The 26344-nt window shown below is 42.0% G+C and overlaps 1 protein-coding gene across 1 annotated transcript in view; it reads left to right on the forward strand.

Moving 5' to 3' along the window:
* LOC108086222 (uncharacterized) overlaps window positions 1-26344 on the forward strand; it is a 90915-nt gene that overhangs the window by 60112 nt on the left and 4459 nt on the right. Inside the window, exons 3-5 of the mRNA XM_017183092.3 lie at window positions 359-2960; window positions 25381-25488; window positions 26119-26317. Coding sequence (XP_017038581.1) covers window positions 1767-2960; window positions 25381-25488; window positions 26119-26317 — 1501 coding nt within the window. The 5' untranslated portion in view covers window positions 359-1766. The remainder of the gene's footprint in view (window positions 1-358; window positions 2961-25380; window positions 25489-26118; window positions 26318-26344) is intronic.

Genomic DNA, 26344 nt, shown 5'->3' on the forward strand with positions numbered 1-26344 from the left:
CTGGCACAAGAATGAAAGCAAAGTATTCACATGGGAGAAGAATTCTTCGTTTCTTAAATAAATTATGACATAGGACAAATGGGTTAAAAATACTTTTGTGTATAACTTTTGTATTTCATGTTCTTTAAAATGTAAATAATATTTAAAAAAAGCTTAAAGTAAGTGGTTTTAAATTAGAAAACCTTACATATTTCTACTTCCTCTGATTCTGGGACAGTGGTTTTACTCACAAGATGTTGACTTGATAGGTATCCAACTTGTATGCGCCCTTGAGAACTTTGCAACTGCGGTGTTTATGTCTTCAAGTTAACATATTTTACTTATAACCATTATGCAATCATACCTCTTTTTCTTACAGCGTTAGCAAATAAATTGTAATATTCGGTGTTATCAATATGCATTAATCTTAAGTCCGTTTACGCATAATATGTTGTTCACATGTTCCTTGCAGTAAATCCGTCTTTTAGGCTAAGTTTAGATGCAGCCGAAATCTACATGAGAATAATGTGCAATGGGCCAGTAACAACGAGGGCAAACACGAGTTTCGACCAGGAGGAAACCCAGATTGAAAGGCAGATGTAGGGTAGGGTAGGAAATGATAACCTGATTTAGTCGATGGATGTATGATAGCCAGCAACAGAGTGCAGAGCAGGTCACAACAGAGTATATTTAGCGAAAACAGTTCACTTGCGTAACCAGGGAGCTGGAAGAGTTAGCCAGGAGGCAAAAGAAATTAATAGAAATAATATTGAATGGATGTTTATATATAGATGAGTGTGCTTCGAATTTAGGCGCTTTTTGATAACCGAAACGGACATTATTAGCTAGGTAAACGACAAAATATGCAATGCAATTCAGAAACAACACGGCTTAAGCAGAACGTGCGTATATTTCAACAAAGTATTCCGTTTATATTGCCATACTACCACTAAGATACCAGCACAGCTCCAGCTAAAACTAGAAACATGTCGATGGATACACACAGACAATACGCCCAAATGTATGCAATTTGATTGTGGAGATGTAATATTTTTTAAATGTTTATAAGCAGAGATTGAAATATTTGTAAAACATATTTTAATAGACACCGAAAACAAAAGAGAACAAAAATCAAAGCAAAACTCTAGACAGCGATACAAATTTTTTGAAATATATTTTTTTATATACGAATAGGAAGAGTTGAACACTGCGACCATGCACGCAACATGTAGCTCTCAGATAACCCTAGCCTAAGTTAAACCTGTAACAGACCCTTCAGTTGGAAATTGAACAGTTTACTTTCGATGGTTTCACGAAGTTATTTTGAGCCGTTTTGTATGCGTACGCCGTTCGGTTGAAGCTTAAGCAAGTAATCCAAAGTACAATCATTTATGTCAAACAGGACACCACACACACCAGAAGCTGGCTGGACGATTCCGAGCTACAGACACAAGATACAAGGGGGCACTGTCACAGAGTAATTTTTACAGGGACAGCGTAGTAACAGAGATACCACAGGAGTTTTGCTAAGAGTTTTTTAATTCGTTTTACACCAGCTCTAAGATATTGCTAGTGGACTCGGAAAAGCCACACAACAAGAGGCGGTACAGCCAGTTCGGTCGGAACGATCCCTATATCACAGCATTCACTAGGCTCAGCAAGTCAGGTTCCAGCTAGCTTAGGTCCCAGCACACCCCGCACCCCGAATGTAACCCCTGCAGCTCCTAGGATTAGTTTCCAACTAGAGTAAAGCTCCCCGATCCCCGAGACCCAAATCGACCACCAAGATGTATGCAGCTGCTGGCGGCGCCTCGCTGGCCTCTCGCCAGGCGCGCCAACGCCAGCGCCAGCAGAAGAAGAACCAACAACTACAGGCGAAACTACATCCACCGAAGGCCGCCGGGCTCGGTCTCGTGTCCGGCGATCATGCCGCGGCCGAGGGCGCCTCCACGCCCACCCGCGGCCAGTCGCGCCAGTTCCACCAGCTGCCGACGAACTACCTGCGGGCGCCACAGCCGCATGGCCGCAAGCTGAGCGCCACCTACACGACGCAATCGAAGCTCCTACTGCCAATCGACGAGGGCGACACCCAGTCGGTGCTGCAGCTGCGCATGCACTCCCACTCGCACGCCCACGCCCATGCCCACTCGCACTCCCATGGACCTGCCCACGCCCACGCCCACGCGCAGGCGCAGCCATACCAGACGCCCTACCAACAGTTCGCCTCCTCGCACGGACGCGTCTCACCGAAGCTGGTACACCGGCACTCCGGCACCGGCAGCACTGCCGGCTTCCAGCCGGTCTTCGCGGCCGGCCAGCTGCACAAGTCCGCCACGGCGACCTTGCCGCTGCACATGCAAACGGAAGCGGATGCGGAAACGGAAGCAGGAGCGGGAGCGACGCCATCGGCGGTGGCCGGCGTTAAAACGACAGTGACCTCGTTGGAGACAGCCACGCCTACGTCTCCTCCGCTGGCCAGCACATCCGCTGCCGCGGCTGCCGCCCTGGCGGCCGAGGCCGAGGCGGAGGCAGAGTTAGCTGGCGCAGCCGCCATGTTTGTGCCCCACCATGATGCCATCATTGTAACGCCGGCCACGCCCATGGCCTCGCCTGGTCACGTGGCCAAGCTGCGGCGCCCGGGGCCGGAGGAGCTGCTCGAGGCGTCTGCGGAGCGCCAGCCCCTGACCGCCGGCGAGGCGGACGACGAGGAGGAGCCGATGCACCCGCCACCCGGACAGCTGGAGCGCAAGTGTAGTGTCTACCGAATGCGCAGGAGTGACGCCTTTGAGCAGGATACCGGCAGCGGCCTCAAGCGGCAGCTGCGGGAGCTGCAGTTCAGCGCCGGCGCCCAGCAGACGCAGTACGAGCCGCTGCTCGCCGACGAGCCTCAGCTGCTTTTCAAGGGACTGGGCGCCAACGGACGCAAGCTACAGATCTGCGCCTACTGCGAGGAGGGCATCTGCATGTGCGAGCATCTCGAGGTAATTCCGGGCTGAACCTGGCCCACTTCCGGAAGTTGACGGTGTTCCTAACGTCCGCTTCAGTCTCAGCTTGTTTACTTTATGTATTATATATGTCTTGTGCATGTTTAAGGATTGTATTTTAAGTGTATGCTTGTAGCTTGGTATCTATGATAATCTCTATATGTTTGGGAGTCTCTCAATGTTTCATGATTGTATAGTGATACATCGGTATTTTCAAGACCTATTCAAACATACTTACATAGGTCTTAAGATATAGGTTTCTATAAGTATATAAAAAGAATATTTGTAAGGCGATCAATATTAATTTTAGTAGTACATAAATCCTTACGGTCTCTTATAAGTTTGTTAAAGCAGTTCGAAAAGGTCTTTAAAAGTATTTCGAAATCCTATATATGGGTAAACCTCTACGTATGCTCAATATTTTCATATTTTTACTATCTATATTAAAATACCTTAGCATAAGAAATATTGCTACAGATTTATGATAGTCTAGATAGTCCCCTTGGAATTATTTCTTTACACATATTTCGCTAACATTAGTGACAAGCCAAGGTATTGGTTTTCCAACGTCTACAAATATGTTGTTAAGAGACATATTAAATATTCAATCTGACAAGGTATTTACATTATTTAAACCTTAAATTTTAAGGTATAAGCATTAAGGCCAAACTTTGAAACTCGACATTCATAAGTATCCCGACTCAAACGTATTTATATTATTGATTAGTACTACTGTTTCAACCTTCCTTTCTTCTTCCTTCCTTCTTATTTTTTAAGGCTATTAAGTCTCAAATTTGATCTCTGTTTCTAAAAATCTCACGGAATAAGCATTTAACAATCACCAATTTAAGCTTTATATTTGGGAACAAGGTTTTTTCATACATCTAAAATGTGTATCCAAAACTCAGGGGGGGCAGGCAGGGACATCTTGCTCTGTGTCAAGAGCTACCCATACACCAGTGTTCGAATGGCATCTCTAATAAGGACAAGTTGTGCTGTTGGCAGGAGTCAGCCGGCTCGATATGGTCGTGGCACTTTCCTTTCGACTAGCCCCGTTTCGAGGCGATGCCATAACGGCGCAGCGACAGGGAAATGCCAGAGAAGCAGTGCAGGCATAACGAAAATCCGAGAATCGGAAGCGCATAATGTGCCTTTGTATCGGCCTGATAATGCGCCGCCCGAAAAAGCTTGGCAGCCACAGGCCGCCCCCACCGACTGGCGCCGCTTGCCAAATGTTGTGTAAAAGGCTAATGGCAACACGGAATGTGTGTCATAAAAATGCAAGATGGCGGAGGGCGCGAGGCGCCTTTAAGCTGCCTCTTTAAGCCGCCGCAGACACTCGTAATTCGGCTCACGATCCACTTAATGAGCCCTGGCTGAGGGGCGGCAAATTAAAAAACTTAGCACTGCGCTGTTATTTGGCTAGCATAAGCAGCGAATCAACTATGGCGTTATATAAGTCTTTATGCGAAATAAAACACAAAACTTGCACAAAATTAAACAGAACGTGGCCAAAGCAAAATCTCTCTCTAAGACGGAGCTCGGTCCACAATGATGGTTTCAACGAAGCGAGAACGCTGCTCTGGTCGACACTACGATTCTCATTAGGTAACCAAAGTTTTCTTCACTAAAAGACAATTAACTATGTTATAATGACAAATTAGTTTGTGACTTGAACTATTAAATATTTTAGAGCAAGTTCCGATTAATAACTTGAAAGGAGTTTCGCTTTAGTGATTAACTCCGAGTGATCTGGTAGCATTATTGCATTAAGCTACAATTTTATCAGGTACTTTTTTTAATTCTTCACAATAAATGCAGGACAATTGTAGCGTTGCCGGTCCAGTCGCACAATAGTACCTCTGAATACCCCGTGTTCTCGGACAGAATTGTTGGAAAAAAGTGCTCAAAACGGAGAAAGCAAACAGCAAACGCGAATGGCGGCGTCTAAAATGTATTATATTCTCAGGAACCCACGCCCGCGTCATTCCCAGTCCGCTTTTCCTGCCACTCGAGTCGCTAAGAGAGACATGGATTTCTATGTGTATTCGTTTCCGTGCCTATGTATGCAGCCCCGAACGACTCGTGCACAAAAACAAGAGCTAGTAAATTAGCTGGAAAATAAAGAAAAAGTATGCGGCAAAATGGCGGACGCCAGAAATGCGAAAAATATCATCATCGCCCAACGCCCACCGCTCACGCCACCCTCAAAAGTCGCAAAATGAGAGAGCAAAAAATAGTAATAAAGGTGGAATTAAACGATGAACTGGCCGTCGGTAGAGGGATCTGTCGGAAAGGGAAACTTATGAATAAGCAGAATGGCGACATTGAGATAAATAACTGCATTAGGGCTGCACATTTCAGAGTGCAGAAGTCTAGAGTTGATATGGTTGATATGGATTCAAGTAAAATAATAGCTATTGTGGAATTTTGCTTTACACAGAGATTGGTTATATTCATTTTAAAATGGAGTATTCTTAGGTTTGCCCCAAGGTTATGCCTCAAATATATTGAGAAATCCTAAGTTATAGCAAACACATTCAACGAAATCCTCCACCAAGGCCAGACAATTAGATCCAAAGCGAATCAGCTTTCTGCTCCAATCAGGCATCGGCGCCTTTCGATTGCGATTTAGATTGATGAATGCAATAGCTTACGCCCAAATGAACAGAATGCCTTGATTTACAGCCTCTCGCTGGCAGGAGACGTCGTAATTTAATTTCCAATTACACAAGTTGTCTGCTGCCAAAAAGTGCGAGAGGACGGCGATTGGCGATTGTTGCTGCCTCCGAGTGCAGCCTCAATAATTACTCAAACTGTCGCCCGGATCCGGCCTCCCCGAGGCGGGACATCTCTGTGGCCCACTTTTCCCAGTTCTCGCCGTGGCGGTGGCTCGGTAATTGTTTGTCAGGCACGTCGGTCCTGAGTTGTTCTGGTAATTGCAAGAGACGTATTGCACGAGACTACCTCCATTGCCCAGAGCCATGCCCCGCCGCATATAAAGTGGTAATCATCGCTTTGCCCGAAAAAGGACATGACCAGACCAACGACAGCTCCTGGTTTATTGCATACTCTGGCGCGGCTTCATTGAATTATTGTTGCATAATTCATTCGGTCGAAGAGTAACTCTTCTCGTTTATTACAAAGCCACATTTAAATTCATTTTCGATTTGGCTCGTTCTCTTCCTCCCTTGGCTTATTCCCACCAAGCCAATATTTATCTTCGATATTTGGCCAGCAACTGTGTCTGTGTGTGTGAGCAGGATTGTTGACGCTGCTGCCATCGCATCGACAATAAAAATCATTTAAAAAGACACAAATTATTCTCTGTCCTGGGTATGTTCCGAGATGGCTCTGACAGTTTTATGGACGCGCAGTCCCAGAGATGCACTTTAGACCACAAAGGAGAAAGCGGAATCCGTTTTCAGAGGGATAAATGCCTTGATTAAAGTTATGCCTGTTTATTGCAAACAGTTGGGCACCAACTAAAAAATGTAGCACAAATTGCTCACCGATTAAGCCTTCTAACGCGTTGAAATACCCCAATAAGTTCCGCTAAATTACCGCTGGTTAGTGGTTAGCCTGCGAAATTCATCGGGGAAGCCGCCACTGAACAACTATGAACAAACGACGCGCACACCGTCGCCACGACGGCTGTCAACAATCAAATAACACGACTCTCAACGAGGACAGTTGCCATTTCTCACGGCATATGCCATTTGCCATATGCAAATTCTCCGTCGAGGGGAGCCGCCACTCGCCTTTAATTACCTGTAGACAAGGCGCCCGCCGAGAGACCCTTGACAGGTGAACAAGTCAGCGGGCGTTGTGCCAAAAATTGGCCAGCGGGGAGGAGATCGCAGCGGGGCCTCTGCAATTCACATTAATTAACCCGAGATATATGCACTCTCCAGTGCCACCTGAGCAACAGTCGTGGATGGTATTAGCCACGATATTGATTCGCCAGCGAGTGCCACCTACCAGAAATCTCAACAGCGTGTCGCTACGTTTAAATGTGAAGGTTGAAACCCCCATACGTGTAGTATAAGGTACCGGCAGTCATAAAAGGTTAAAACTTGCCTGCACTGCGCCTTTCTTAATCAGATATTTCTAGTAAAAAGAGAGAACTGATATTTTGCAGTAAACTTAAAGCTAATTATTCAGTTTGATTCTCATTCTGCCATGATAGACTCTCAACGATTTATAGTTAACTTTGGATTTTATCGACCATCTATTATTGGACCGCTGATGGAATTGAAGTGCCCTTGGGATAAATCCTTTAAATATCCGCTTAATGGTTACTGCGAGCTGCTGAGAGCTGCATAAATTTCCATATAATGCACTCGACACAATTGGCCGTAAAATGCATGGTGCCCAGCAGACAATTTCTCACAAAAGAATGGGGCAATTCAGTGTTAATGAAATTTGCAGCAAACCGTCATATATTATTTCCACTCATCCGGACCCTTTGCCCCTTCCTTACATTTCTTCTTTTTATTTCTGTATGTATGTATGTCTCTTTTGCGAAATCGTGGCGCACAAATTAATTTTCATACTATAGTTTTATGCGCTTATGTTGTCAGCATGACATTGTTGCTGCCGCTGCTGGGGAATAGCTGCCAAATAGCAACATGTGTAGCTGCACAACGCACACAGTCCTCCGAGTCGCAGTCGGCGAGGATGAGAATGAGGATGCGGATGCAGTGTGTCGGTGTGCGTGCGTCTGTGTTTAATTGCGAAAATGTAGCAATCTTTTAGGCGTTACATCCAGTCAGCGACAGAGTCAGACAGCGAGCTTTTGTTATGTCAGCCACTGCCGCTGCGTGTGAGCCATGTTTTTATACTCTACAGCATCGAGCGTCATACGTCGTGAGCCCTTACAGATACGATACTATAAATAGCATTCCTCAATCCGAACGATTTTCGGTATAAAATGTGTCTAGAAATATTCTTTAATTTCGTTTCAATGCCAGAGCTAGCAGAAGTCTGACGTTTTCAGGTCATCAGTTATTTTATTCGACTAATTGTAGGCATTTCTTCCAATAAAAATATTTGAAAACCTCCTTTTTGATATGGAATATTGGACTTTTTTTGGGTGTCCTCTTTGAATGACCACAGCTGAATGCGAATGTAAACTGTGTGTGCTTCCTGGGACTGCAAGCGTGTGTGGCTTTTGCATGAATCTGTATTTCATTAAAATTTCATCTGCATCGTTCAACGAGTGACTTTTTCCGCTTTGCGCTGTTGAATTATTGAAATTTTCGGTTCGCAGTTGCCAGTTTTGCTTAGGTCGCTGTTCCACTTGCCTAACAAAGGCTTCCCCGATGCGGCGCGGCCTCCTCTGCAGCATTTGCATATGAATTCGAATTCCAGCAGCTGCAGCCCGGAGCCGCCTTTCCGTAACTTTTCCACGGCCTTCCATCCAACATCTCGGGGAGCAGTGCCTGGCCTGGCCCGGCTCGGTCCTCATCCTTCCACAGCCATTTGAATTATGGCATTGCAGGCCAGCAACATGGCTTATATGCCATAAATATTTTCTATGTTTGCATTACTCACCAGATTTTTGCAAGTGATTTGCAACGGCCTGGAAACTGTGCACTCGACTTGTCTTTTAAGACTTCAGAGGCGGGGGCCTGCATTGATTCAAGTCGAAGATGTGAGTGCGTTGAAGGGGAGCTAACTTCATAAATGAATAATTTGGTTTATTGACTTGGCATGCTGCGCTTAAATCACTTGCGGCAAAAACCAATTGAAACGAAACGGCTATGAAATAAATTAAATAAATAACTGAACAAAAACCATCACATTATTTTATGTACAAAAGTAAATCAAACGTTCGCGATAAAGTCAAACTGAAATATAAATAAATCAATCAAATATTAATAGACACGGCCTTTGAATTCAAGCTTTGAAAATGTATGATAACAATTAAAAAATTGAAACTGCAAATATAAACCTACTGCTTGCGTAATTATACTGGAAAAAATAATTATTTTCATATCCAACAGCAATTTTTGAGTGGAGCAGCAAAGAACACAACAGTTACTATAATCGTACTATACAAAAAGGGATAAAACAATCCGTAGTCGTCAAATGGGAAACTGCAACATATGTGATATAAACTAATTAAACCAACATTCAAGTATATTCTAAATCAACGTTAATTAAACTACGGAGAACGGCCGCAGAGAACTGGCAACGATAAATCAAAATGAGAATATATTGTGTGGGCTTGACTTTTATATAGTTATTATAATGACATTCAGTGCTACAAAAACGACGAAAACGAACAAAAACTAAATCAACAATAAAGCTTTACATATATTTTCTACTTAATAAAACTTAAATTAATTGCACCAAATGTGATCGAACCGAAATAATTTATTGAGCAACCAAATACGAGTTACTTCAACAATAAAATTCTACAACACATTGCCTTCTCTCATCGTAGCCTAAACGAAACGAACACTGAAAGTCAACTACGTAGACGTAGCAACTATCGTTAATTATTAGCCATAACTGCAATCCGAATCAGCAATTAGCCGAGTGAATAAAAGCCCAACTCGAACATTTTCTACGTGCAAAGTATTATGATAGGAATAGGCAATGCATAGACTAAGGCGACCAGTCCGAGCATTCATTCACGTCACAGTGCGCTAACGTTTGTGCCGCGCTACGTCAACGTCGATTCATAGATATTAATAAATGTTTATAGCTTTCAATGCCAAAATTCAAACGAAAATGAAATCGCCAACGAATACAATGCTGCATAACGTCAACGTTACGTAGCAACACGCCGAGCGTTGCGTTACGCTACGCTTCGTAACAGAGATCCGCCAGAGCCAATCGAGGATCCGTCACACACAAACACACCAACAAAACACCAATTTCCGATAACCCACTATCGCCTATCGATTGTCGATTGCAACTCGTCGAAAGCCGTTAATGAATCGCCAGTTGCGATTTTCGCGCGCACAACTACGTCGTCATCGAGAAACGCAGCAGCAGCGCCGCAGGACGATACATCAGAGCAGCCAGAAGCACCATCGCTGGAAAGCCACCAAGAACAATAACAGCAAAAACTACAACAACACTATCAACACCGACATCAACAACAAAAACCACAACAACAACAACAACGAATTAACGGAGCTAGAACAAGCAGCCGACCACTGGCGATCAACGCAGCCCATCCTCAGCCCGCCACTCAGTTGCGCCAGCTCACAGGGCTGACGCAGCTTCCTAACAACAGCTACAGCTACGGCTACAGAAAACCCAAGAACCACCACAAGAACTACAGCACCACACATAGAATCTGTTTTAAAATATTACTCTTTGCTTCTATTTCTATACTCCTCCTCTTTGTGCCTATCGAAACTGTGCGCTCAGTACGTTCTCGTAGTTGTTGAGAAGGTTGAGAAAGTTTCGACTCACGTGACTCCTTCAGCATGGACGTTGACTTTATTAAGCTCCTAAACGTAACCTGTGTCATCCCATTGATTTCGAACTGTTAATTAATTAGTTACCACAACTCGACTACTCCCACGCAACCTTGAAACCAACGGATACGTACCTACTGACGTGACGCATACGCACCGTTGAACGGAACAAACAAGCAACCAAAAAATAAACTAAAACAGTAAACAAAAAGAAAAAAACAACACCAAGATGCAGGCCGCATTGATGCTAAGATCGAAATCTCGGGTGGCGAGAAGAAGAAAGCTACGAAAATTAGGTGGAAGACTTGAGTTGCCTAGTAATGTAGCAACTAAAGAAATAGCTCCATTTCCTCGTTATCCACCTGAGTCATGGGTAATAATATAAAATACCAACCAAATACCAAGTTAAATTTAAACCACATTCTTTCAATCTCTCTCTGTCTCCTTCTGAACCGAAGAGCTCAGCCCCCACAAAGAACATAAAGTGCGAAAATGCAGTAAAGCAATAGTTTAAACTTTGACCCCTTAAGAACTAAAAGCAAACTAAAAGCAAAGAGCGCTAATATCTAATAAGTCGACAAATGAATACCATCAGCTAAAATGAAATTTTAATTTCTACCCCCAATCCAACCTGAAACCCAGCCCCCTAGCCCCTTCTTCACTATCCGACTATCTTTCCAATCTGTACTTCTCGCCCCTATCTATCTCTATAACTACCTGTCTACTTTTCACCCCTTTTATATTAGTGTCTCCATCTTTCCGAGCCCAAGACACAAACTCTATTTTGATTTTAGAAACGCCCCAGAGTTAACTACTTACCAACAGAGCATACGTTTCCTTAAGTAGTGTGGCAACTCTTTCATAGGAAAAATAGATTTCAACTTTCCATCTCTTTACTGGATCTTGCAGTTAAACTAGCGTGTGCCCCGAATCTAGAACATAGAGCCGCTTTGGAACGTATCTTACTATTAACTGTTAACTCAGTAGAAGTTTTATAATATGCGATATGACCATAGATACTATTCCTTTCAACTCTAAGAGCTCTGCCAGCCAATAACTAAATGCGCTGTACAACTAGCTTATCCACCTTTATTCAATTCTCAGCAAACTATTAGTGCTTTTGCTCAACTCTACTTCTACCTCTCTCTCTCTTTAGCTATCTAACTATCCAACTATCTAACTATCTGTCTGTCTAGCTCTCTGCCTCTTCTGCCTTCTGTCTCTATCCCACTAAATGTAACTCTCTATAAACGCTCTTACCAATAACTTACTCTATGTCTGTCACCCAGTCCCACACTTAGCTTCAACTGTAGTTGAAACATTGCACAGACCACACTTCCAAGTCAACCCCCACCACCCCACAACCGAACCCCTGCCAATTGTGCACTTGCTTAAACTCTATGTATCGTATAAATAAGAATCAGTATAACCCAAGACGTGTGTAGATCTTCACCCACAGTACCAACCACTACCAATTCAGACATATCTAATGCGCTCTTCCCCAACTACACGCTGCACCCTGTTAAACTAGTCGAGTAGTACTCAAAAGTATCCAAAGCAAGTGCTTCTAACTATTTACCACTAAACCAAACTCAGATAAAGCAAACCAAAAACGAGCTATGAAATATCAAATACAAATTACCCACATAACAAATATAAAGCACATCAACCGATCTATAATTTTCAACACATTTATGCTTATTTGATTAGAGTAACACTTCGTTGACCTGAAAGTCCTTTCATTAGGGGAAACAACTTTCAGTAATCAAGTTTTTTCCCCTAGTCCCAAGGCTTAGTTAAGCGAAAGTGTACGAGGGTTCACCACATAAATACCCATATTTTTTATGTTTAGTTTGAAGGCCTTGCTTCATGGAACTCTGTATCACACGAGTCCAAGGGTCAAGCCGATTATACATAGATTACATAGGTTATATTTTCGCCAAAACACGCTCTATTACAACACACTACTACTCTCACTCAAATCTATCTCTGTCGCTCACTGTCATTCCTTTGGATACTCTTTTGCTTTTGTCCCATAACTTTCTCCTATTAAAAACACATACATACATATGTCCTACGCCACACATCACTCGAATTATTATGTGTCTTATGTCTTAAACTTTTTGGTTTACAACTTGCGCCTCCGTCAATGTAATTGCTAATCCCTTACCGAAACGTTGTCGTCCACCATTTGCAAAACTAGAAAAACACATACGTGACAACTCCACCGGCGCCGCCGCAGCCGCCTCCGCCACCGCCGGAAGTAAGTGTCAAAGCATCCATTTTGAAACCATACATTTGCATACGTAACTGCTTGAGTTACAAAACCAGAAACCAAATTACCAAGTCAAACTTTTTCGTTCTGTCGTTTGTTCATCACGTGAAGCGCCTCCCGCGTTTCTTCTTTGTTTAAGCGTAACGTAATGACCACGTGCGTGATTGCCATAATGCAATTTCGCTGTGCCGCTTACGTTGCCATGTTGCAGTTGGTTGTAAACTTAAAGTACAATGAAAATGCTTGTAAATAATTCCCTTGCTTTGCACTTGATCTCTTGTTTCTCCCCTCCCGCTCCCTTTTGCTATATTTCTCTGTTTTAAATCGTAATGCCTTTCCTTTTCCCTTTAAACGCTTCCTTTCAACTTCCCCCTTATTAAGTTTCGTAGAACGCCCAGTAAGCATTTGCACATGAAATATTAAAAATATTTTTCTTGGTGTGCATCGGTGTGTTTTTTGGCCCGCTGCTTAGGCACAGCATTGAGCATTATGCCAAAGCCAATAAAATATTTTAAATATTTTATTAACTGCAAAGCAGGGCCAGCGAAGGAAAATGATCCTGCCGACACAAAAAAAAGATTGCATTGAATATTTACAAGCATTTTCATTGCTTTGATTTGAACGACCCCTCAATACCATTTTGTGTAGAGAGCGAGCAGCGGCTGTGCTGCCTAAACTGCCAGCTGAACTTGAGCAAACGTGCGAAACAAGTGCCCAGCCCATCCACATCATTCATCATGCATGGGCAGCGAAGGAGTGCCTACGAAATGGACTAACCTAACCCAGCCCATAATAACATCACACATTTGTTAAACTCGGCCCCACGTTGGGCGCCACTTTGGAGCAAAGTCAATCGTAAATTAACGCAATTATTTTCCCATGTAAATTTCAAGCGGTTTAATTAACATACCATCGGGATGTGATTAGCATAAATCAGTTGGGGAAACTCAACAAGTTTTGGAAGCCGCAAATTCAACTCAATTTACATAGAAAATCCATTTGTGCGCTCTCCTTCCATCCCTACGCACATACATTACATGTATCAATTAGCAATGAGTTCGGCAATTTTTCAGTTCGTTTTTTACTCGTTTCGTTGGCTTTAGTTTTTAATTTGTAGTCATCAAAAAACAAAAAAAGAACAACAGACATATGAAACAATCAAACGATAAACCAAAAGAAAGTATGCAACATTAACTAACAACCAAAAACAGACCACCCAAGCAACAACAACAACAAAACAAAACAAAACAATCAAACGCCAAAACACTCAAAAAAATGCATTAATATAAAATAAACAAAATGGTATCAAGTTTTCCCAAAAGATTCTGTAAAGCTTACTTGCCTCTCATTCCCGTTTTCGATCTAGGAGCTCAACTTGATTCAATTGCGAAATTTGTTCCACAAAGTCAAATCAATCAAGAAGAAAACAAAAAACGCTTTGCAAAATAAAAAAAAAAATCACACAATACCTTTGTGTTGAAAAAATTCAATTGAATGTTTTACAAAAACGGCAAAATGAAAATGAAAAAATGTTCCCTTTGACAATGCCAGCGCCGACCGATTTCGGTCGAGCCGGCTGCCAAAGTGAAAACTTTGCCTCAAATTGAAATGCACATTTTAATTTCGGCCCGAAACCATTTTTTTGTGGAACATTCACATGTTGAAGCAAGCGCTTAAAACTAAAACAATAACAACAAGAAGAGAATACAAAGCAAATAAGGCAGTACGGCAGCAAAAAAAAAAAAAAAAAAACAGAGTAAATACCAAGGAGTGTATACAATACAATTTTGGCTGTGAGTTGAAAGGTTTTTCTGGGTGGGAAAATTGTTGTTCTGTAAGTTCTGTTACAAATACATTTCCAGCGACCTGGGTAAGTCAGAGTTGGCGTGTTATCTATACCAAATATGTAATATATATATAAAGCGTAAGGAAATTGTTTTCCGTAGTTTAGAAAGCCTTTCAATTTAGCTAAATATGCCGGCCAAATACCCAACCGAATATGACCATCATAATACTATAAAAAAAGCCTAACCCACCAAGCCAATTAAGCGCATTTGATCATACCTTGTTGCCATGCAAAACTAGAAGGATTCATTCAAACTCGATTATAATTATTTGCTGCCAAAAAATGAGCAATTTTACAAGTATATATTCTATGCATACTTTTGGGGCAGACGAGGGCTTGAAAGGAAATTCGAGTCCCTTAAAAGTATGCCATGGAGCCAAACCGGAACTCATTAGGGTCTACATCGCCAACTCATTTCGTTTCAATTATATTTTGGTTTGTTTTATTATCTATGTCGACACACGTGGCACTTTTCTGGGAATATTTTCGCTGTGCGCTTCAATCGTTGCTTTGAACATTTACTTAGCCTTAAACGTAAGCCCTTCTTCCTGTTTTTCGATAACACACAAGGGACCAACTGCCTATGGTTTGTGTCCTCGATCCTCTCCGCTACTTCTCTCTCCTTCTAACTCAATGCGAAGCACGCACCACATTTACGAAATGACCACTCGAGAAACCACCACACCTCCACACACACCACCCGTACTCCTTTTAAACACTTATTTTTCGATTAATTTCTTTCAAACGCAGGTGCGCGACATTCAATTGCAAAATGTATCATGCTCTGTCTCTTTCACCCAAAAGAAATCCGCCCAAAAGTATGCAACGCTTGCTAAATGAATTCAAATGATAGACTCAGATCGTCCAATTAGGTACAGTCTAAAAATGGAAGAATTCAAATTACTGTCATCTCTCCTCCTGTATCGGTGTCTAAAATCGTAACCACAATGCTCTCTCTCTCTCTTTGTCTCTCATTTATACAATGTATCTCTCTGTCTCTGTCTCTCTCTCTGTGCTGTGGCCCGTGCTATATATGTAACCAAAATGAACTTAGTAGCGTGCTAGGATTAGTAGCTTAATATATATAATATAAATAGCCATATCTACCGTGAGTGTGTGCGCGTGTGACTGAGTGTATGTGAGCTCTAGCATATTTGGACGTATGTAAAAACGGCCGGAATTTGAACAGCAAACAAGCAATATCTATCGTATAACTTTTACACATTTTTTGCTTGCATGCTTGCATTGGCTTGCTCGTCATTTCTAGCCTTCCATTCGTATCACTCTATCTTTATCCCTATATATGGAATGTAATCAAACCTTGTTGTTCCGCCGCGTGCATTTTAATTGTTCTGTCGGTCGAGCGAGACCGATATCCTTAATATACTCGTACTCAGTCTCGGTGTTACTCGCATGCGCTTAATTACGAGCAAGAAGTCCATTTGAATTCGATTTATTTATTTGCCATTGTTTGCTTTATTTTGTACACATTTTTGGGTATTCCGATCCATTGCATGTCTCGTGTTTCTCGAAGCGTCGATGGGCGGTCTAACGATTTCCGTAAACTGTAAAAAACAATGCTACTCCCGTTAACTTGCTTTGTGAATTCAACAAGCTACTCGCAAAAGCACAAGACTAATTTTATAAAACTCTATAAGCTACAGTCACGGACAAAAGTCTACGTACGACCCCTTTTTTTGGGTTTTAGCCACTCCTATAGATATGACAAGAAAAGTAATGATGCAGTCTTGTTTTAAATGTTATTACTATACTACAACTAAAATTTCATTCGAATTCAACATTAACTTCTAAAGTTATAAACAAAAAACGAAAAAAAGACAGTGACAAAAGTGTACGTACGATTGCTTACTATGCACTTTTATGATATAATAATGAAAGAAGGAACAAAAAATAATATATTTTTGGATTACCATGGACATCAATAACTGCTTGTAAATGTCTGGGCATCAAAGCCACCCAATTATCCTGCATCCTCTTCCTTATTTTAGTCCACTCCTCTTGTAGCCTCTATTTAAGGATAGGAGCACTACTTATTGCGTGTTTTCGACCTTTCTGCTCAACATTTTTTCCAATATAATATATAATATTTAAGTCCTAAGTCCTAAACTAAAAAATAATTGCCGGGGACCATAATACACCAGCGAATCCCTCACGATCTGCGCCGTACGCTCGTCCTGTTTGAAGATCTAGCTCGTAACGGGGCATAATTTGTCCAGATATAATGTCCAACAATGATCGAATGTGGTGTTTTCCTACAAACAATCCATATTACACTCGACAAGGACCAAATTTTCAACTTCCGGGGCTGTAGCTGCTACCGACACCACGAAACTTCCCACCACCGTGCTTTTCCATAGGAATAACATAGGAATAAGATGCTTGGTGGGGGTTTCATGGTTTGGGGCGTAGTTAACGCCTCGGGAATAGGAATTTAGGCCTTTATCGAGTGTAATATGAATTGTTTGTAGGAAAACACCACATTCGATCATTGTTGGACATTATATCTGGACAAATTATGCCCCGTTACGAGCTAGATCTTCAAACAGGACGAGCGTACGGCGCAGATCGTGAGGGATTCGCTGATGTATTATGGTCCCCGGCAATTATTTTTTAGTTTAGGACTTAGGACTTAAATATTATATATTATATTGGGAAAAATGTTGAGCAGAAAGGTCGAAAACACGCAATAAGTAGTGCTCCTATCCTTAAATAGAGGCTACAAGAGGAGTGGACTAAAATAAGGAAGAGGAAGCAGGATAATTGGGTGGCTTTGATGCCCAGACATTTACAAGCAGTTATTGATGTCCATGGTAATCCAAAAATATATTATTTTTTGTTCCTTATATCATTATTATATCATAAAAGTGCATAGTAAGCAATCGTACGTACACTTTTGTCACTGTCTTTTTTTCGTTTTTTGTTTATAACTTTAGAAGTTAATGTTGAATTCGAATGAAATTTTAGTTGTAGTATAGTAATAACATTTAAAACAAGACTGCATCATTACTTTTCTTGTCATATCTATAGGAGTGGCTAAAACCCAAAAAAAGGGGTCGTACGTAGACTTTTGTCCGTGACTGTATATTTGAAAGAAGCACCGCAAGTATTCATTATCTAACATGACTAACCCACGCAACGCCTCTATATACTACTAATACAACATCTCTTCTTACATGTATCTAATGGCTTGTGGTATTGGCAAAGTTTCTTGGATCCTGTCCTGGGAAAAAAATCAGTAGTTTGTCGGTCCTTAGGCCAGTAAGGTCCTTCAAAAGCATTGGCTCTGTTTTTAAGTTCAAATTGAATTACTAGGTTGACTATAGAAACTAAGACTTACCAGGCCCAGAGTGTATCTTTATCGCCTAGCTCCAGTCTTCCACCCCTGAAATCAAACTGCACACAACTCCCCAAAACCTTTTCGATGTGATTCTTCTCGCTCGCAACCTGTATACATTCGTGTGGTAAGCTTAGCCAAGAAAGGTCGCAGTAAGTAATCAATGGTAATATATGACGCCTCCACACCGACCAGGACTAAATCAATTTCGGTGGCTGATGAAAGCCTTGAGAGGAGGGCAGGGCAGCCGAGAATTGCACAATTTGCGGTCAGGACTCGTGTGAGCACTTGAAGGGCTCGGCTTAAACCCAGCTTCTTCTCTGTCAACTTGACTTACTGCCATTTGCGGCCAAAAAGTTTCAGATGCCATAGACTATTTCCCCCCAATGTGCCGGCCAAGAGCAACAACGGCTGCAGGCGCTTGAAGGAAGGAAGCGACGTAAGAGCTCCGGAAAGGCAAAACTTTGCAATGCAATGAAATGCAATCGAACGGAACCGAAAGCCAGCGACATGCATTTTCCTTTCCCTCTTCTCCCACCCCTTAGCCCACTCCATTCCATTGTTTTTCCGCCCGAGAGCTGTCGAGGAGGTCTGTGCTTGGGCGCAGCACTTTAAAGATTTTATTGCGAGCAAATTATGGAGCATATTTTTTAGCGCCATCCCTACTTCCCACAGCCGTTGCCAGCAGTTTGGCTGATTTATTGTGTCGTCGCCAAATGTGAAATCGAGCGCGGAGCAGACCTGATCGATGGCTTTTGCTAGATGCGTAGTTATGCGTTATTTTTTGCGCTTTCAGTAGCAGTCAAGGGGGCGGCGACATGCGTTCAATTAACTGCGGGACCGTTTGACATTTTCATTAGGCAAACAAAGCCAAAGAAACTCCGCTGTGCGACGTTTACATTTCACGGCCGGATATCCGGCTTCAAAAAGAAAACCCGAAAGAAATGTCTGCTTCCGTTTGAAGTCCGCAAACCGGCATTCGCACACACAGCCACACAGTTCACATTTAGCCGCAAAACGACTTTAATTTGCGGTGCCACTGGCGCCTTCCCCCTTTGGTCTCCTCCGCCCAGCCCCCTGGGTAGTCCGATTTCATTACACAATCTGAGCTTAAATGCTAACTTTTTCGGTTCCTCGGGTTCCGTTTGGGAAACTTACCCACTGGTCTTTGTGGCTTTGCCTTTAAATTGTTTTGTTGGCCGCCAGTCGGGCAGATCTTTCCGATTTTCTCTAGTTTCTGGGATGCTTGAATGGGGATTTTTCGCTCTGCCCCATGTGTTGCATGTGCTCCAATTGATTTTGTGCGTTTTCGGCAATTGAATTTAAAATCACATCCGCTTTATTATAAAGGCGATAAATTGCAAAGAAAATAATAATACTCAACCTATCTGGATTTTGGAAAGTTGCAGGAAAACTAGGTACAGGTTACTTAAATCATAAAGAATACCAAACAAGTATGAAAGCTACAGTCCAGATTGATTTCCCCGATGGACTTCTAGAAATAAGAAGAAACATACAAAAGTGTCTCCAGATAGAAACCATGGTTCGAAACTCGTCTAATAAGTGCGAGTGCAAGAGAGATGGATATACAAGAACTTTTTGGTGGGGTTAGAATACATTTATTGTAATAACTTCTACGTTTATCATCCGATTTTGTTCAAAATACCTCAGAGTAACATATATCCAGTATCTACAGCTGCTATGATTCGAAATCAATTTACTTTTAAAATTAACGGTTATATCTTAGCAAGGTTTTTTTCTGACTTGTGAAGGGGGAAGTAGGCGTGATCAACTTTTAAAACAAACTTGATATACGGCAACAGATAAGAATGTTGTTCCCCTGAGGTCGGTTGTTTCACCGGAACGCACCAGCGGACCAACTGGCAAGGTTGAGGATGCTGATCAAGAATAAATATACTTATTAGGGGCGGATATGCTCCCTCTGCGTATTGCCTACATTCTCGGTTGGTACTAAGATATAATACCCTTTGGTACTAACATTTCAATTATAACATTATTTTGCAAAAAGGGGAATCAAAATATCACTGAAACGAGGCAGAAGTTGAATGCATAAATCGAACGCTATATAGTCGTATATTGTCCTATTGTCGTTTGGGTTTTCAAGCTGCGATTTTTTGTGATAGTGTCCAGAGATGAGGAGGCCCGTTGGCCTAATGAACTTCTTCGGCCCGACCGTTTAAGGCTGATTTGTGTACCAAAGATGTACTGCAAAGCCGTTTCACATTCGCCCCGTGGCCCTGGCCATGTGCCAGTTTCGGGACCAGCGTGCGCTGGCCATGCCGCATAGGCCGTGGAGTACCTTGAGCCTGGCTGTCCCTGGGCTACGGAGAGCAGCCGGAAACAAAAAAATCTTACTCGACTGGCGTGCAATGGGATACAAAGCTGGCGGGGCCAAACAGGCTGTCCTCTCAGTGTCGATTAGTGAAATTGCCTGTAATGTCTTTGCGCCTGCCCCTGTCCCTGGGTTGTCCCTGGCCCTGGCCCTCGATTTTTCCTTGCTGCTGCATTGTCTAACCACAGCACAGCATTAGCTTTCCCTCTGTTCTTTACGACCAGGTCGTGTGTCAGCTCCAGCTGCGGCTGCTCCTGCATTTTTCATTAGCCTGCGCACCTCTTACTTGGCTGGCCAAGCTCCTTGGCTCTTGGCCCACCTGTCCGAACGCCGAGTGCCAGGACTACCCTGCCATCCTTGGTGTTGATTTCGCAAGTGCATTTCGCCTTTGATGCTGCGCAACTGTAGTCGTTCTCCTGCAGCGGCATAATCAGGTTGTACACGGGCCAAATCACTGGTCCATTGCCATCTGCCTCCTTGGCCATGTATGCTGAAGGGAACTTTACAGATTTGTTTTCAATTGCTTACGGAAAGATCAAGATGCGAGCTGAACATTTCAGGGTGCTGCAAAGAGCCAAGACTTGGGGAATAGAATATAATTTTATTCGATTGATAAAGCTAGCTGACCGAATAAACTGAATCAAGGTTATACTGCAAGGAAGAAACAAATATGAGAAAAACAACCCTCAATTCCTATCCATGAATACGGCTTACTTGTTTCAACGCATTTTTAAACCGTTAACCACAGTTTAACATCGTCCCTGGGCAGAAAAAAAAACCAATATAGCACTTGGGCAAACACAAAACAATCAGTTCTCAAACAATTAATGAGCTCGAATAAATGGCTGTCGATAATGGCCTATTTCTCCGACTCGCCTCTGGGAAATCGTCGACGAGAACATGTTAATTTTCGACGCCGCTGGCCAATTGCGGCAAAACAATTTATTGTTACACAATGAAAACCGAAATCAATGGCGATTATCACAATGGAAAAGGCTGAATCCTAACAAAGCCCATAGCCACTCTGCCGAAAGGGGGTTTACGCAGTAATTATCGTTAATTAAATGGGAATTATTGCGCCAGCGACATTATTAACCATGGTTACATGGTTGAGGTAAAAAATATTACAATGAACATATCGGAGTTGCTCTTCTCTCGGCACTGTTATACTCACATACGCTGCCTCGTTTGCAGGCTTCTTTCGATTTGCCATTAAAAAAGCATATTTGGCTTACTTTTCTGAGCCGAAATCGGAGAACAGCCTTGCGGCTCACTTACTTCCTTGCATTGGCTTCCGTGTCCTGTGTTCATTAGCGTTTTGTCGCCTCCATGCGCCAGACCCGATTGAGAGCATTTCCGACGCTTTGTTGTAATTTTTACAACATTTCTATTTTCCTATTTGTTGTTCGTTTGCTCGCATTGCGTGAGTTTTACTATTGGCAAAGGTTAGGCCACTGTTTTTACCATGGGAGAAGAAGCAGGGGTGCCAACGCTCTTATAAATAGCGAGTTCATCGATTGGCCATAGATATCGGCTGGCCCGGCGGAAAAGTCTGCGAAATATTCAACAATGGCAAAAGGTGAAAGTTTAATGAACACCTGGCGTGTGCGTATTCGCAAAAATATTTCCATTAAATAAAATGGCAAATATTTTCCAACTTCATCAGTAGAAAGCCGGATCAAGTTGTCAGGATTAGCCGAACGTCAAGGTCAGAGGGAGTTGTTAGTAGTAGTAGTAGTTTATCTAAAAAAATGAAATTAATTGCTTTAAAAATTGCTTAGATAAGTATAGATATATATTTAGATATTTCAAGAGCAATTGCCGAGAAATCCCTAACATTAAGACATTCTATACCCTCTGAAAACGTTGGCTTTTCAAGGTGATGTAGAATAACTTGTATCTTTTAAAGTGTCATTGAACTTTCTTGAAAATTAAGTACAAGAGTACGCATAAGTATGCCGTGAGATAATTATACCATATATATGGGACCTTGAAGTTTAAGCTTTTATTATACCCACCACTTGAGGTACATAAAAATCGGTTCCAAAATCACAAAGTCTTAAAAATAGTAGCTTAAATACTTACCTTTTTTGTTTCGCCACCATTAAGCGAAGACATTTCTCAGTTGGTTCTTAAATATTAGGTGAAATCAGCATGTTTTTTTTCACCCATTTGACCTCCAATGATCTAGAGAAACTCCACCACTTAGCCAAACACCTGACCTTTGGTGGAGAGCCAACGAAATATTTCGAGAGCCTCCCAGTGGAGGCGCTGCTCCACGTGTAACTTTGCCACTCTCAACTCTCTGGCGGCCTTCGGTGGACGAGACGCCTGGCTCTCCGTCAATCAGCGTCGCAAATTTTTGATTACACCTACATTAAGTCAAGGGCAGGACAACAGTTACAGTTTCAGTTATGTGGAGCAGCCGATCGATACTTCCTACCCGCTTCCCCCTTGTCCTTTCTGGCCCTTGCTTTGTGTGACTGCGATTTTGCACACGAAAAGCAAACGAAACCAGAAAACGTGGCTCTACATACAGAGTCCATCATGTTCACTTATATATACGCCAACTATACCGTCATATATATCTGTTGGATTTCCTTCCTCCCCGGTATATAGGCCACCCAGCGGGTATATGTATGTGTGTGTGTGCTTGTCGCTTTATTTGCCTTATTACTGACACGCAGCATATTTAGTAGCTGGCTTAGTGGCATTGCCTTGTTTATAGTCGCAGCTCTACGGAGCTGGATGGCTCCGCAACCCGAATCGGAATCGGGCCTCCCGGAGCCGTGAACCCTCCGCGCCGCCCCTGCCGGGTCGAGCCAAGTCGAGTCACTCATTAGCCTGTCTACGTGCTGGCCAGTCCTCGTGTGTATGCAAATGGGGCTGTGGGTGTGCACCTGTTTGCGTGGGCCATCGCGGTGCCCCTGTGTCTGTGCAACTTGAACTGACATTGACTTGTGTTTGTTTGCTTTGCGGCAAGTCAGGCAGAAACGAACGAAGTTTTCCTTAAAAAGGCAAATAAAAGTGAGCCAACATGAAGTATACGACACGTCGCTTTGGACATTGTCAACTTGGCAAATGGGGAAAACTACTGATTTGTAATGCTACGACCTTTCTTAAGAGCTTAAGTGGGGCTTTGAATGGAAAATGTACTAACTACATTTTAATATTTAAAATTGTTTTAACAGAATCTATTTTCTAGTTTTATATACCTACGGATTATGTGGTTAATAAACTGGTATTTGTTCTCTAAACTCACTCATAGACATTAGTATCAGATTTGAGTTTATGAAGGGTCTTTTAATTGGTGATCAGCATCTACAGAGAAGTCCATTTAGACACAGCTTCTAAGTTTTTAGATGGAAATTCTAATTCTAAATAATATTGCAAACTTATCAAATTTATAAAACATCGGTGCTGTCCATAAGTCTAGCATAAAAATTAAAATGTTTTGGTCTTTTGGGTCTTTGGTCTTTCAAACAACCGTTTTGGTTATATTTACTAATATTCTAATTTTTATAACTAATTGAAATATCCAATTGCAAATATATGCGCCTATCCGACAGCTTAGGGCTTTTTTGTGATTATACCGCAGTAATTAAAAATTATTTTTTTTAAAAATTAAATACAATTAAATACATAAAACAGGAAAAAAAAGCTGAATGACGAAGTTTTTATACCCTTGCAGTTTCGAGTCAAAATCGATTCATTTGATTTAAAAAGGTTTTTCGAGATTTTTAGTATTTAATTAAATTATTGGCAAAATGGTGTTTAGAAACCTTCTTTAGGGACTCACAATCAGACGGAAAAATTTAGTCTTTCTTTACAATACACAAAATAGTGTATTTAGATTTACCACAATGCTCTGATATAAAAATAATAACATTGACTTTATAACAATATTTTCGGATAATTTAAAGATTTCACATATTTCTTAGTATAAATATATCGAGCTATATAAGCAATAAATTTTGTTAAATTTTCATTAAATATTAGACATAATTTTTTAGAACAAAGTAAATTGAACAGATGTATGTTACAGAACATAGCAAAGTCTTATCAGCCAGGCTTCCAAAAAAATAATTTTAAAGTATAACAGATTCTGTATGACTTTAACGTTTAAAAATCCAATCTAAAATATTCAGATTTTAATCTTAAAATACACTTTAGGAAGATAAGATCTTGATTAACCATTAAATAAAATTAATAGTTATTCATCTTAAAATAGTTCTTAGGAGTTCAATAAAAGGGTCATGGGGAAGGGTCATGATAACAGCTTGAATGCTCAAGATTTTCCTAAGACGAAGGGGGTTCCTTTTGAAGTCATAAATCGAACATATTCTTTATAAATATACCGATACTGGACTTATTTTATTTACTGCATGTGGCTGCGCTAAACAAGTGATTTGCTATGCTGCGATTTTTTAACCCTTCAACTGAGGCATGCCGCGTGATATTGTTGGGAATAAAATAACCGAATACTTTTGACTTGTGTCTTGAAGTGTGCTCTCTTTCTGCTTAACTCCCTTCAGTGTTCTTGTTTTTCAGTTGATGTTCCATATTCCCGCTCCCAATTCTATCCGCCCCTCTATATATATCTTTCCCTCTTACTTGATGTTTAACCATATTTGATATCATTATCCTAACTGTTAACTGTTTAACTTCGAAGTGTGTTTATGCCTTTACCTAACCAACTTATTTTCCCGATTGGATGCCAATTATGTTTCCCATTGATGTTGTAATTGATGGCTAGAATACCGGTTCCCGGAGCCAGCGGTAAATTCAGTATTCAGTTAAAAATGAAATTTGATTGCTTTACACTAGACGTTACTCTTGTGATGAGTTGTATTGTATGCTTTTGAAAACTTAAGATCTTTAAATACGTGTACCCCTACCCGCAAACGAGAGACGATCTCACACAGCCCAACTAATCACTTAACTGTATATATTTTCTATGCATCTGCCCCACCGTCACCGCAAAACAATCAAACCCAATATCGCCACCGCAACCGCGACCACTGTGTGTTGTTGTCGTCGTCGCTTGGTGTTGGTCTCTGCGCTATCATGTCGTCGTTGTCACTCGGTATCGATCCCGAATCCGATTACGATCCCGACCCGACCCAACCCGAACTGACCCGACCAACAGTGCGCCCAGGGACGGGCCGCCTGGCTGGAGCGGGGCCGACGCTGCAGCGTCCAGGATCAGCAGCAGCAGCAGGCCACCTGCCACCGACGCTGGGTGAAGCGCAACCGAGTAAGTGCCACCACGTAGGAAACCTCACAGGACAAGTCTCCCGCCTGTACATACTACCAAACCCGAATCTCAGGCCCAGCGGCATTTCACCTTCACCAACTTCACCTGTACCTGTACCTCTCTACCCCCCATCACCGTCTCACCACTCTTTCATGCACCACTTTTCAAGTGTCCAGCGCATTCTCTGTCAGGCGAAGCAGGCAGAAAGTTTATACGTAGCAGTAGCAGCCCAGAATGTAAATTTTTTACTTTAAACTGCGACATTTAAAAGTATTTATTGATCGAAGTAAGAGCCTTGAAGCCTCCATAGGAACACAACTCTTGAAAGGCAGAAACAGGAACGCATTTTTCCCAAAACGTAACGCAACTTCTATTATTTTTTAAAGACTCTTTTATCAAATGCGATTTTGAATAAAGCTTTTTTATTCTAATATAAAAACGATTATAACGTTAGTTAAACTTAATAGAAAACCATTTAAATATTTCCGAACATTAATGCAAACCCTCCGAAATGTACCATTCTAGGAATATAAACATTCCAGCTTCTTTGAAGTTGGATTAAAACAAATATTACTTTGAAAACCATTTATATTTCGATTGATTACTGATAATATCCCCTTCCATTGGCAGATACAAGACGCCTCCTTGGGCGGCTCTTCGGACGACGAGGATTTCCTGGGCGTTCTACGCGGTCCCAGCACCTTTGCGAACGCCTTTCTCTACGTGGGCCTGGGCACGGTGGCGCTGGGCTTGGTCATCGCATTCGTGGGCACTGGGGAGAAAGGCTTCAAAACCGTGGAACTAAGACTTATAGGGCCCTCTCTCATAGGCAATAAAACTGTTGACTGAATCTCCC

The sequence above is a fragment of the Drosophila kikkawai genome, chromosome 2R (assembly GCF_030179895.1).
Source record: "Drosophila kikkawai strain 14028-0561.14 chromosome 2R, DkikHiC1v2, whole genome shotgun sequence".
Lineage (NCBI taxonomy): Eukaryota > Metazoa > Arthropoda > Insecta > Diptera > Drosophilidae > Drosophila > Drosophila kikkawai.